We start from the raw sequence: 14,893 nt of genomic DNA on the forward strand, positions 1-14,893 counted from the left end.
ACCCATTCTCGAGTCTTGTAAGCAACACTAGTTCATCCAAGTCTTAGATCTCTTTCGTTACATATTAGCGTTATACGATTCATAGTATAAAAAGCGTAAATTGATGAAGTTATTATGCGAACATAGTGCAAATTTATTATACAACATACTCCAGTAATAAATGTTACTGTCTCATACTCTTTTTGGACTTCTTGTGACGCAGAAGGATTCTAGTAACTTCAAAATGAAGTTAAGAAAAAAAATCAGGTAATAAATTTTGTACATTAATTTTACAAAACCAGACCACAAACATTTTCCGAGAATGGCAAGTGAGCGAGAAAGAAGTCTTCGAGAATTGAGACGAGACTTCTACAAAAGTTATTTCTTCCTTCGTTTCGTCTCGTCTCGTGGACAACAGTATTGAGTAATTGTTTTTTTTTTTTCCTCAAAGCTTATGACCACAGAAAACAGGCAAACAGTAGAAAAAGATATATCTATCAACTGTCAATGTTGGCATTACGTTGGGGTTGCCTGCTCTTGCGATCACATTCCAAATAACTCAATTGCCAACTTTGGCCGCTTTACCAAACATTTGCCAACTAACTCAGTTGCCAACGTTGGCCGCCTTGACGAACATTTGACAATCAAGTCAGTTGTCAACATTGTTTGCTTTGCCGAACATTTACCAACCAACTCAATTGACAACGTTGGCCGCTTTCCCGAACGTTTGCCAACCAACTCAATTGCCAACGTTGGCCACTTTGCCGAATATTTGCCAACCAACTCAACTACCAACGTAATCCCCACGAAAGAAGTAAAATTGTTAGACGTGCGTGATACAGAACTGGTATTTATGTTTGTTTCAGTATTTCAAGATATAGAAAGTTGGTCTTTCTAGTAACAGAAGTTAGAAAAATTTGAGAGTTCGGGCTTACTGTGTTTTCTACAGACGGTTCTGTACTGTTTTTTAAGTTATGTAAAACTGTGGTTTCCGCTGAAAAGTGTTATTTTGTAACACGCCATATAAGCACTGGAAAACACAATTCTGCAAGGACACGCAAATCAGCTGATGAAATGGTTCAAAATCTTCTTGGAATAATCACGAATCCCGCTTCGCGTACTAACAGTTTTGCGAATGATCTGTGTGAAGCTCTAATTAACGCGAACATTTCTTTATGAAAGTTAGTAAATGTTTTCTTTAGAAACTTTCTCGAGAAATACACAAAACAAAAAGTTCCAAGTGAATCATCTTTGAGAAAGACTTACGTTGATAGCGTGTACAGCAGAACTATTGACAATATCCGTAAAAGTGTTGCTGACAAAAATATATGGATTTCAATTGATGAACCTCGCGATTTCTAGGACGTTCCATTGCCAACGTTGTAATTAGAGCTTTGGGAGGGGAAGAAGGCACACAAACATTTTCGATTGCATCAGAAGTTCTGGAGAAAGTAAATGGCACGGCAATTGCACAGGGTTTTACAAAACCTCTGAGTATTCTGTGGCCAGAATGTGTAAAATATGATAAGATCCTTCTTTTTGTCACAGACAGAGCTGCATACATGAAAAGCGCAGCAAAAGCCCTAAGGTTCTATTTCCACGTATGCTACATGTCACCTGTCTGGCACACGCGCTATATAGAAGTGCAGAGGAAATTCGTTCTCATTTTCCTGACGTTGACCTTCTTGCGTCAAATGTGAAAAAGCAATTTCTGAGAGCTCCCTCGCGAACAAGTGTGTTTCGCGAATTAGCCCCTGAACTTCCGCTTCCACCATAGTCTGTGTTAACGAGATAGGGTACATGGATTACAGCTGTTCTCTATTATGCTAACAACTTTGAATCCATCAAAAGAATCATTGATAATTTTGATAAGGATGATGCGTCTTCAATTAAGGTTGCTCAAAGTTTGCTTAAGAAGAATTCCTTGAAAAAGGATTTAGTCTTCATTGCAACACATTCTGCAAAGTTACAATATGCTATTGCCAAGCTTTAAAAAAAAAAAAAAAAAAAAAAAAAAAACTCGCTATTTTTCTGAAAATCTTCAATGATACTCTCAACGATCTGAGTGTTGTACTTGGTGACAAGGGCGAGTACATTCGGCGTAAGTATCATCATGTTGGAAGTGCTAATCCAGATTTGGCAAAATTGAAGGACATCGCTAGTGTTATGGAAGGTGATGATGATACAACTGTTGACAGTGACATGGATCATTCCCAAATTACATGCTTCAAATATGCTCCAGTGACATCCATAGATGTGGAAAGATCATTTCCAACTCTAAAGCGAATCCTTTCTGGCAGAAGACAAAGTCTTTCCTTTAAAAATCTTACAAGATGTTAATAATTTCAGAGAACAAAAATATGAAAAACTTTTCGTAAGTGAAAATAAACTGCTAGTGTAGTGTAAAATGACTTCGCTTTAGTATTCCTTTTGCTTTGAATATTTGTGCTAATATAACCGCTTGTGAATAAAATGCGATAGTGTTTTTAAGTTATTGTTTCATTATTATTACTGAAGAATGCCGAATGAATTGTTAGATGTCGTCTCTTCACGGGTTGCATAAGTTTCCAGAATTTTAAGTAGTAAGTACAAAGTGCAAAATGAAACATTTTATTCGATTAGTAAACGAATTATAGCCTATTATAGCTTTTACATATTTTAGTATCTATTTTCCCCCAAAGTTCGTGATTGCTTGTTTATTTTATTTTGTCATTTTACCTGCCATTTTTGGGTGTTTATTTTGCAATTTCGCCAGCCATTTTCGGGGTTTTATTTAGCCATTAATCCCGGGCTTTAATTATTACTCCTACTTGAATTCATATGTATTTGAAATGTTTGAACGGAAAATCATACTATATCAAAAGATAAATTAAAGAAACACACCATCTATGGCATTATTACTCCCCTAGTCGATTTGTTTCCTTGATGTATCCTTTGATACAGTATGATTTTACATGGGAACATTTCAAATAAATAGTACTTGGAGCGTCTCTAGATTAATACTACCTCCAATCAAATTTTTGGATATAAACCCAATTTGCCCAAATGTGTGCATTTGTAAGATAGAATACAATATTGTATCAATTTATAATGTAACACTAGACTTTGATTTTGATTTAACCGAGAACCGACAAGGGGGTATTAAGTTCCTGGTAAAATCCTCCTATCAAATTTTCGGCTACAAAGACATTTTGGTCAAAGTAAATGCATATGTTAAGACTAACGTAGAATTGTATCAATTTATATTTTAAACATGCATTTGTCTTTGAAATAACCAGGGAGCGATGGGAAGGTATTAATTTCCTAAGAAAATATTACCGCTTCATTGAAGTGTTTTTTAATGTATCTTTTGATGTGGCATGATTTTCCGTTCAAACATTTCAAATAAATGGGAATCCGAAGGGGTTAATAGTTCCCTAGGGTTTTATTATCCCTTCGTTGGTGTGTTTCTTTGATGTATCTTTCAATATTCTCCCTTCAAACGTTTCAAATAAATGGGAATTCGAGGGGGTAATAATTCTTTAGAAAATTATTACCACCTGAAAATAATTATCGGAGGTAAAGTTTCTCTGCTAACCGGTAGTTAACAAAAAACTTTATAGTGGATATAACACACAACTGTAACCTTAAATTTTCAGTAAATGCACTGTAGTTTGTACGTACTGTATTATGATAAAATATGTATCTACCTACTAATATTTCCCTGAATTTGAAATCATTACTGGTATTTTCTTCCCTCGGCTTATATTTAGGCAGCTTTTTCTTCTTTTATCCTGCTGCAAATTTTAGAGTGCAGCTTTCGTGCGACTGTGGCTTATTTTCACACCAACCAGTAATGTCAACCCGTCGGGAAAATCCCATTTTGTGGGAGTTTTTGACATTAATTTTTTTCGAATAACAATAAAGGGAATTTTCGTCAAAATTGGCAGCATATATGAGATTTTTCATGTTTATTTCATCAAGTCAACAAAATTCTCTGTGAGCGGAAAAGAGACGAATGACGCTTGAGTAAACGCGAAATCAGTGTTAATTGAAAAATTTTATTATTTGAAAGTGTATGTTAGTGTGAAAATGCTTTATGCAGAAATTTGTAAATTTCAGAAACAAGCAACAAGGAACGTAAATTGTACTTTGTAGTTTTTTTTAAAAAACAATCATAGACGAAAGAAAGTAAATTACCACACGAGAAATTGCCCATTTCTAAAATGTCTCACACGGAATAACTGGAGAATGAAGTTTGTCTAGTTTTATTACTTCAGTAGAACATTATGGCACAAAAGCGTGATGAAAATACGAAATTCTGACTATAAAATGTGCCTGTTTGCATCAATAATTTCAATATCATCTTTTAGTTAAGGATAATACCTATTAGGAATTTAAAAGATCGGAATTTACGAATAATTCACTTAAATATCGAAAAAAAAGTAAGTAACATACAGTAGGCTAAATTTTCATATTTTATAAATTTTGAAAATTTTGTAATTAGTATAGCGTGTGGGAAATTTAAGAGCAAAATGGGAATTTCCTGCCTTTCGAGATGGAATTTTATAAGGTACCAGGTTGGCATCACTGAAACCAATAGGACACTTCCCTATGTAGCGGTTTCTTTTGTTCTCGAGTTATTGGCAGCAAAGTTTGGATTGAAATTTAATGTAATTTTTTGAAAAAAAAAAAATAAATTACTAATTAGTATTAGAACCGGGTTTAAGAGGAAATACACGGAACAATTCTTTGAAACCTAATTTAAAGTTAAAGTATAATTAAATGCAGTATATATTTATAATGATAATTTGCTAAAGATCAATGGACGATTTTTTTGTCATCAGAAAACTTATTAATAAGTGAAAGTCGCCATTACCTAAGTAATTCACTAAAATTAAAGAGAAGAGAAGTGAGTGTAGTGAACACCTAAATTATGCTGGCTATACTTCATTTTAAAATATTACTTGATTACAGACCAGCTCCATTCCATTCTGAACCAGTGATTGCAGGACTAATGCCGACTTCCCATAGACCATACATCTGTTCTTTGGACTCAATTGGATGCATGAATCCTGTGGAAGATTACGCCGTGGCTGGTACTTGTTCTGATGAACTGATGGGCACTTGTGAAGCATTCTATCAGCGCAATTTAAAGCCAGACCAATTATTTGAAGTTGTTTCCCAAGTGTTAATGAATTCCTGTGACCGCGATGCAGTATCAGGCTGGGGAGCAATTGTTCATATGATGTAAGTATCCATATATCAGATTATTCTTTCACTAACTATGGACACACAAAACTCAATGAGTATCAAATATAAATACTTTACGCACCGATATGAGTTAATTGATCAATAATGAAGTCAGATTCTTTTAAGGGAACACAGCCGCTACAACCAAAGTTGGCCACCATATTTTGCAGGGAGAAACGTGTGACACAGTGAGAAAAAAATTGTAGGTGGCGTACTTAAAAAGGTGGGTTATATGCGTAATTCCTGTAGTTTTTGGACTTAACGTACAGCAGACATATAACTGAAAGCGCATGTTTTATAATTCTGTCTGTATAAGTGTTCCATCTATACGTACTTTCTGTATGAAACAATGTAGGCGGTCAGGATCTCAAATACAAATTGACGTATATAACATATAGCTGACGAAGGTAACATAAGTATATGCATGTGATATACGGAAAACTGTTAGATGTCAGACATCCTGCAACGGCATGATGTAACATCTAAGGGTAGTGCCTATGTAGCATTCGGATAACGTATGCTCCGTACTGATTTCTATAGTAAGCAAGAGGATACCGTATATTTGTACAATATACCGCTATCCGGAGAACGGATTTTTCTCTGTGCAGTATTTATAGAACTAAGCAGTGTTTGTGTAAATAGAATAAGGCATTTCTGCATCTCTACCTTCAGTAATGTGAAAGGGTCAGAAGAAATAATTATTTCTTTAGATTTGATATCAAAATTTCTGAATTGAGATCCATAATGCACATTTATATGTACGAGGAGCAATCAAAATGTTCTTGCAATTCTATTATGTCTCTTTGTTATCACAGTATAAGTATACATTTAGTTAATCGCCTTCAAAGTAGGCACTTTCGGAACATACTATACTTTGTCCACCGCTCCTGTCATTTCTGAAAACGCAGACGAAATTTCTCTTTTGGTATCTTCCGAAGTTTGGTCGTCGCGTTGGTTTCGATGTCTTCTACGTTGGTGAAATAGTTATCGGTGTTGTTTTCCTTCAAGCACTGACACCGTAAACTGACTTTGAGGCTTTTTAAAAGTAAATATCTGAAACTGATTTCCCTAATTTGCACATGAACTTGATGCTTGTGCATTGTTTGAACCAACTGACATTGTACCAACTGATCACTAATATTACTTCTTTTGGCTATACTACTCGTAAACTGACTGTTTTGACCCACTCACACTTGTCATATTCATAACTAAGCAAGTTAAGAGCCTGCCTTACTAAAAATAATACGAAATTTATCATTTTTCTTTTGCTTGTTTATTCATCAGTGAAAGGAGAGAATGAAATGCAAGTCACCACAATCATAGATAATGCTATTCTCCAACAGAAAATATGAACCTGAAGAATGTTCAGTGTTGCCACCCATAGAAATTACAGTGTTGCCAGAAAAACAATTTCCCTAAAATCTAAGTTAAGGCAGCGAGTAGAGGAATGAACTCAACTGCATTTGGTTACGTATCATATTATTTTGGTTTCCTCTGAACTACTTTTTAAATAATAGTTGTATTTAGTTCGTAATAAACAAAATAGTTTTATCATACAGTTATTAAAACTAAATAATAATGTTAATTAAAAAGTAGTTCACAAGAAACCAAAGCAACATGACACGTAATCAAATGCAGTTGAATCCATTCCTTTACTCGCTGTCTTAACTTAGATTTTAGGGAAATTGTTTTTCTGGCAACACTGTAATTTCTATGGATTGCAACACTGAACATTCTTCAGGTTTATATTTTCTGTTGTAGAATAGCATTGTTTATGATTGTGGTGACTTGCATTTCATTCTCTCCTTTCACTGATGAATAATCAAGCAAAAGAAAATGGTAAATTTCGTATTATTTTTAGTAAGGCAGGCTCTTAAGGACTACACTCTAGAAGATTCCCTGTGATTGCATCACAAATGTCAGAACTAGAACAACATTCCGGAAACTTTTTGATTGCTCCTAGTATTACCTTAATATTTTGCACTTTAAGAAGCGTAAAGATTTGTGAAAAATATACTACCATACTAATCGTCTCGACGAGAGATAATGTTTATTTTAAAATTTGTTCAACGTAAATTCTTAAATATTACTAATTAGACCTTACCTTAGTACTATATATAATATGATACAAATGGTATGAACAACATTATAAATCCGGAAATATATTACATCATTTACGTTAGAAGTGTGTAATTGGAGGCACCATTAGCCCAATTACTTAGATCGCTTAACAATGCTTGTCGGCTCACATACTTTTTATTCAATAAACTGAATTGATCAAATTAGCTCTATTAGGTTCAAGTTGATCATGTGAGCCATGTAAAACGATAAAATGTGTACTTGCTATTGTGAGAGGATTAAGTGAAACGTTATTTCATGAATATACTGTGTATATACATTTTTTTCCTGAGGTGAACAACTCCTCTCACAATCAAACAAACAGGAGTAAAATAATTTTCTAAGGTTGAAACAAATTCATAATATATTACGATACCTAAGGCAATCTTTTGGCGCAGGGACACAATGAGTTAACATCTGCTTTCAGTATACCTGCAAGTAGAAGAGATTTTAAATGCATATATATCTGAAGATAAAGTTATATCTTACAAATTAGGAGGCCTAATTGGCTATAATCGAAGTTTACACTACACGGAAAATCTTGAGTAATAATTTAAAATCAATAGAAATGAATTATCCCAATTAGAAATTGATACAACGTGAATTATATAAAGAGAGATAATGTCAGTTTTCAGTAGACAGCCTGTATGAAATGCGGATCTAGAACTTAAAGGATTTATGTTAAACTAACTCTCAATGGAAATTGAACTTCGGCTTTCGCCATCAGAAGAAAGAACACTAGATTTGTTTTTAAACACGTAAAAGTCCAACTTTCCGTCGTGTAAATAAGACAGTTAAAATCGTAGCTAATTTATATACAATATGCCGGAACAGTGTTTCTTTCAGAAAAAAATGTTCCGGGGGTACTGTTGGCACTATTCTATTTATTATTATATTATAGACTTATTATTTTGGTCTCCTCCGGGGGGCAGTGCCACCCAAAAAAATATATCTTGAAGAAATACTGGTCGGAAAATTAACGGAACTGTTTTCTTTAGAGATAACCATTAGCGCCATCTATTGAAGCAACATATAATCAAAAAGTTGAATATCTGCTCAATAAAATGAGACCACAATCATGAGAACCGATTAATGGAGTGTTAGGTTATAGCAAGAAACGTGAGTGTATCTGCTGTCAACTCGTCACAAAAACACGATGGAACAAAGAGCCAATACTAAATTTTGTTTCAAGCTAGGTAAAACATTTACACAAACATTGGAAATGATGAAACAAGTGTATGGTACTGAGTGCCTATCCCGTACCCGTGTGTTCGAGTGGTCTACGCAATTCCAGGACGATCGTGAGTCCTTGGAAAACAACCCAAAGCCAAGCAGACTGAAAAACAAAAATCGCGATGAGTTGGTGGAACAAGTGCGTGAAATGATCGCCCACGATGCGAATTCGACTGTGAGGTAGATGGCGGAGGGATTAAATACGACGAAAGACATGATTCACGAAATGTTGGCAAAGGATTTAAAAAAACAACAGAAAGTTTGTGCTCGCTTTGTTCCGCACACCTTAACTGAAACCAAAATCTTGCTCGCGTTGAACATTTCAAGAACCTGATTAAAACAGTCAGACGGAACAGAACATTCCCGGAATCGATTGTAACTGGTTATGGGACTTGGTGCTTCAAGACGCCTAAGTGCTAGGTGGAAGTCTTCAGGTTGTCCGAAAGCGAAAAAATTGCGTTTTCAGAAGTCATGTAAGAAGACAATGTTAATTTGTTACGGCTCCAAAGGTATTATACTTCGGAAATTCGTTCCATAGCGTCGAATTGTTAATGAAGAATATTATCTAGGGTTATGGATCGTTTGTGGAAGCGAATTATTTGTGTAAGGCCCGGGTATCGAGCGCTATGCAGTTGATCTTTATTGAATGGCAATGCATATATCACAGAACCGTCACAGTTCGTGACTTTTCTGCTAAAAAAATCTGTGTGCTTTCACATCCCCTGTATTCACCTGATTTATCACCGTGTGACCATTGCCTATTCCCAAAAATTAAAATTGAACATGAAAGGAACGTTTTATGACACAGTTATAGACGTCCAGTCTGGCGTAACGAGGTCATTGAGGCGATTCCGAAAAAGGACAATAAAAGCTCTATCCTACGGCATTGGTTAAACGTGCCTAGCGATGTATTGATGCGGAAGGGATGTATTTTGAATAAAAAGAACAACTGTTGCTAAAATACCTTTTTTTTATTTAAAAAGTTCCGTTTTTTCCGACATACTGTGTATGTATATAATGCGTAGATTTTAGATATGGCATTAAAAAAAGAACTTTAATTTATTTATTTATTAACCTGTTTTGATAACAATTGACATTTTTTTTCGAGTACGCGTGCAGTTTGTTGTCAAGATTACAAAATAATATACGTGCATGAAGGAAACCTTGAAGTACTGAAATACCAAATAAAATAAAATAATTTACACACACACATACATATTTATTCATCCATAATATAATTACAGAAGGAATATTATGAATTGTCTTCAAAGCTCATTAACAGAGTTATAACACTTATTTAATATAATTTTACTAGTATTCTGTTTCAGAAACTCAGGTAACTTATTGAAAAATTTGAAGATGTTTATAAGCTTCTCTTAAAAAAAAAAGTAATGTTGCAGAACAACATGTAAATTATTGATATGTCGAGTATTATGGGCGTTAGTGCTTTCTACAGGGTGTTTGAAAACAACACCGACAACGTTTGGGAGGTGATTCCTGACACCAAGATAAGACAAGAAGTATAGACCAACTTGGATGTACAAATGCTTCCTTGGGAGTTATAGGCTATCGAAAACATGAAAAAATGAATTTTAAAGGTCCATAGCTCCAAAACTATGGGACCTGCCGTAGTCGGGTCAAGACTTCACTTAGGAACTAATATGTGCGCTACGCAAAAGTACATGTTTCAGAATCTTAAGATACTGACGTAACAATTTTTATAGAGGGAGTTTGACTACAGGCATATAATATGAAATACGCACAAACTACCTCTATAAAAATTGTTGTGGAAATACCACAGGATCGTGAAACTTGGATATTTGGATAAGGCACGTACTAGTTCCGAAGTTAATTCTTGACCCGACTACGGTAGGTCCCATAGTTTTGGAGCTATGAGCTTTTAAAGTTCATTTTTTCATGTTTTCGGCAGCCTATTACTCCGAAAGGAAGCATTTGTGCACCCAGGTTGGTGTATACTTTTCGTCTTATCGTGGTGTCAGGAATCACCTCCCAAACGTTTTAGGTGTTGTTTTGAAACACTCTGTATGAGTAAGTTGTTATTTCATGAAGTAATAAAACCAAATTTTCAGTTTAAGGGAGATCTATAATTATTGTTACATAATCATCTATTCTATGAGAAACTACAGCATAGAGAAATATCTTCAAGTAGATCTTCCTATACAAGACTAGAATCAAAATGTATTTGTGTTCAGGGTCATGCCGTGGAAAATCAGCGCCCGGGGCGAGAGTATACGACGACGCCCCCATACATATATTCCAAGAAATTTTTCCTTTTTTCTCCCGAATTTTTCTCACCCCTTACTTCCGCGCACGGGACGGCGCCCCGCTCGCCCCCCCTACGGCACGGCCCTGTTTGTGTTATCAAAACACATATTATAAGCACCAATTAAAATTCAGAAACTACGTAACTACCATACTATTGTTTTTTCATATCTTTGAAATTTTTCTGAATGTATCTGTAATTTTTTTTAACGTAAACATTTTGTATCTCTTGACGAAGGCATGAACTTCCGAAGACGAAAAATAAATAAATGAAATAATTTTATATAAATACAAGATTGGAATAAATAAAAATTTGTCTTAGAAAGATAAGACTTACAAGAAGTAAATAACATATAGTTTGCACTGTTGTAAACTAACAGGAATTTACCTCAAATTCCCATCTCAATGAAACGTAGAAGGGATATTAAAAAGTTGCTTTACTCCACACAGAATGTGTAGAAAAAGAACCCCTGAAACGTATGTGTTGTCTTACGTATCAAAATTCGGTGAAGTTTCTCAAAAAATTGATACAGTCGATCGTCTTGGGGTTTCGAAATTTTAATTCTGTGTATCAAAATGCATAGAATCCATCATCTGGGGTCCACTGCACAGGACTAATATATTGTATTGCTGTCTTACGTGTATTCTTCCTATGCATAAGCAGCAAATTTTTCACTCAAAAAAAAAAAAAAAAAGACACGATCGATCGTCTTGGGGGTTTGAAATTAGGATTCTGTGTACCAAAATACATCAAATGCATACTCTGGAGTCTATTGAACAGAACTTTTGTGTGTGTGTGGCTTCGCTACTTTTTAAATATATCAAGGAGATTTGGCCTTAAATCTATAGTACTTAACGTAGTACTAAAGGAGACCGTGATTATGAGAAATGAATGAAATGGTGGAATAAAGAAAGTGGGAGGAAACGGGAGAACCCCGAGAAAAACCAACGAGCACGGTGTTTGTCCACCACAAAATTCACACGGCGCGAGGTGGGATCGAACCAGGGACCCCAAGCACCGGAGGTGAACGCTCTAGCACTGAGCCACCGTCTCCTTTAGCCTAACCGGTATAACCGTGGGACGTAAACTTATAAAGAGAGAGATCAGTGTCAAATGATGGCACAGAACATCAGACACTGCATTTCTGACAACAAAATATATTTGTTTTCGATTACGGATATAGTTATTCACAAATTATATTCTATGAGTGAAAAACCGAATTTTCTCATTTTCATATTTTATTGTTAAGTTGAGTTGATTTTTGAGTTTAACGTCCCGTTCAGCAGCGAGGCTATATGAGACGTAGACCTACTGATTAACGTGGAATCCGAACCACATGAGTTCCCGCCGGGAATCGAACCCGGGTTTCCCACGCCATAAATTTTATTTTTGTTTATTATTATTATTATTATTATTATTATTATTATTATTATTATTATTATTATTATTATTATTATTATTATTATTATTATTATTATTATTATTATCTTGAAATTAGTATAACATGGGAAATCCAAAACTAAAATAGAACTTTTTGACTCTCGACATGGGATTTTATAATTTTTCAGGTTGACATCATTGCATACGGTTAATTGAATTCTTGTAACTTGTACGATATACTGCAATACTTGCACGTACCTTGAATTTAAATAAAATTAAATAAATAACACTAAATTTAAAAAATTAAATAATATAAACAACAATTAAAAATAACTAGAAAAGAAAATAAATCGATTAATAAATGCGGCAATTAGAAACATTTCAATCATCATAATTTTAAAGAGAGAATACACTTTAGAGTATGCTAGTTATTATCCGTATATTATTTCTTAAATTTTTAATTATTAATTTAATTTCTCAAAAAATTCTTCACTTTGGATATTTCTCTAAGAATCAATAGTTAATCCATTTATCTCCATATTAAGCCTACAAATACTAATTGTCATTTTTATTCTCTTTATGCTTTCACTACAATAAACAAATTTCGGATTAAATAAATACTCAGTTATATCACTCATAGCAGAAGTTCTTGTTGCTTGCATGGGAAGAATGAGGTTTAATGAATATAAATTAGTCTTCTCCTCCTACCCCCGATTCGTTCACTGATTCACCCATCAGATCTCAAACTACTACGTGGAGCGCATGGTGGCTCACTGCTGGAGTGCTTACCTCTGGTGTGTGTGGGTCCCTAGTTCGACCCCGGGACAAATAATTTTGTGGTGGACAACATCGTACTCCTAGGTTTTCTCGGGGTATTTTCGTTTTCTCCCACTTTCTCATTCCACCAATTCTTCTGTCATCATTCACTTGCTTTAATTATGGTCTCCCATAATTGGCCTTATAGGGCATAATCGTGGGACGTTAAACTCAAAGATTTCATTTATTTTGAAACTACTGTGTGTACAATCTTGAAATTTTGTATAAATATTGTCCTTTCACTCATTGCTATAGATAGGCGGAATATTAAAAAACGCGATCCGTAAGGCGAGGAGAGAGTCACTGAAGAGGAAGAGTGACTTTTTTAAAATTTCTTTTACTGTTCTCCTGACTTTCGAAATTGTTAGGAGTACAGCTTTGAAATTTTTTTATAAATATTCTTCACGTACCGTAAGACTGAGTTACTTTGCACATCAGGGGTTACTTTGCACAAAATATGAAAAGAAAAAAATGAAATGAAATCTTTGAGTTCTACGTCCCACGGTTATGCCAGTTAGGCTAAAGGAGACGGTGATGATGAGTAATGAATGAAATGGTGGAATGAAGAAAGTGGGAGGAAACGGAGAACCCCGAGAAAACCCACCCACACGGTATTTGTCCACCACAAGGTTCACTTCGCGGGGCTGGGATCGAACCCGGGACCCCAAGCACCAGAGGTGAGCGCTCTACCACTGAGCCACCGCGGCCCCCAAAATATGAAAAGAGTTTCACAGTCTTGTATCGGTAAAACCATGAACTTTAAAGAGGAAATTTCAACTGCCACTGTAAGATAGAACATCTAACTGTATTTTTTGTATAATGTTGGCGGTTAATAGCAGTTCTATTTACCCGGAGGGTTTGTTGTTGTAGAAGTATGAAAAGCACTCGTTGTAAAGGTTTTTCAAAATTTGAAAGATATCACGTACAAGAATTTCCGTCAAAGTTAAGTCAGTTTTGTAGAATACTACTGTGTATAATGGGACTTTGATACAATAGTTGAAATTGAAATGTAAAACGTTTTAAAGTCATAAAAAAAGTAAAACCGGGAGAAGGCGGTTTCAGCCTCTACTCGGGGTTACTTTGCACCGGTCCAAAATACTCCTTAGTTAGGAAATTATTACTACTGGAACCTCCTGCATTCTAAATTTAGATAAATTTCCTATTTAGGTAGATGCTGGAATTAATTTCTTGAGAGGTTGAGAGGAGTTTCATTCACAAAGGCTTTTTTTTTAATTTTTTTAGAAACCATTAAACATTTGGAGACCTCGAAGCTTACACTCATAAAAATGATTAACAAAGTTCCAAAACCCCGAAGTCAACCCGAAAGTTCCAAACCCCGTAAATCTTCCACTGATCACGGTTGGGATGATATTCTTGGACATAAGGAATAACCAAGACAAAACAGTTCACGGAGATTTCTTTTTTCTTTCTTTTCTTTTCTTTTCTTTTCTTTTCTTTTCTTTTCTTTTCTTTCTTCTTCTTCTTCTTCTTTTTTTTTTGTTCCTGAGTGCGCATTTTTGTGGGACATATGCTAACCTATTAGAATGTAGTTTCTGTGCCGGTACCAAAACATTCATAATTTTCTTTACAAATATTGGTAATTCATACTAAGTATCGATACCAGTACCGTCACTGTAATATCAATATTTGTAGAACTGCATGCAGTTTTGTGTATGAAGTGAAATGTATAAATGGTGAAGGGAAAACATTATACAGGAACTTTATGTTCATATGTTAAACATACTTTTTCGTATGTTGTGCAAAGTAGCCTGCTTATGGGGTTACTTTTCACCAAGGTTTATATTTCAATAACTATGGTCATACTGAATGTTTACTAATGAACTTGCACTA

At 34.8% G+C, this 14,893-nt stretch overlaps 1 protein-coding gene across 2 annotated transcripts in view; it reads left to right on the top strand.

Moving 5' to 3' along the window:
* Positions 1 to 14,893, top strand: part of LOC145664805 (proteasome subunit beta type-3-like) — a 107,434-nt gene that overhangs the window by 33,596 nt on the left and 58,945 nt on the right. For both annotated transcript variants that reach the window (XM_081731767.1, XM_081731769.1), the window contains exon 4: positions 4,936 to 5,208. In XM_081731767.1, the coding sequence (XP_081587893.1) occupies positions 4,936 to 5,208 (273 nt within the window). The remainder of the gene's footprint in view (positions 1 to 4,935; positions 5,209 to 14,893) is intronic.

Source organism: Thermobia domestica, chromosome 11, assembly GCF_964235325.1.
Source record: "Thermobia domestica chromosome 11, izTheDome1.hap1.1, whole genome shotgun sequence".
Classification (NCBI taxonomy): domain Eukaryota; kingdom Metazoa; phylum Arthropoda; class Insecta; order Zygentoma; family Lepismatidae; genus Thermobia; species Thermobia domestica.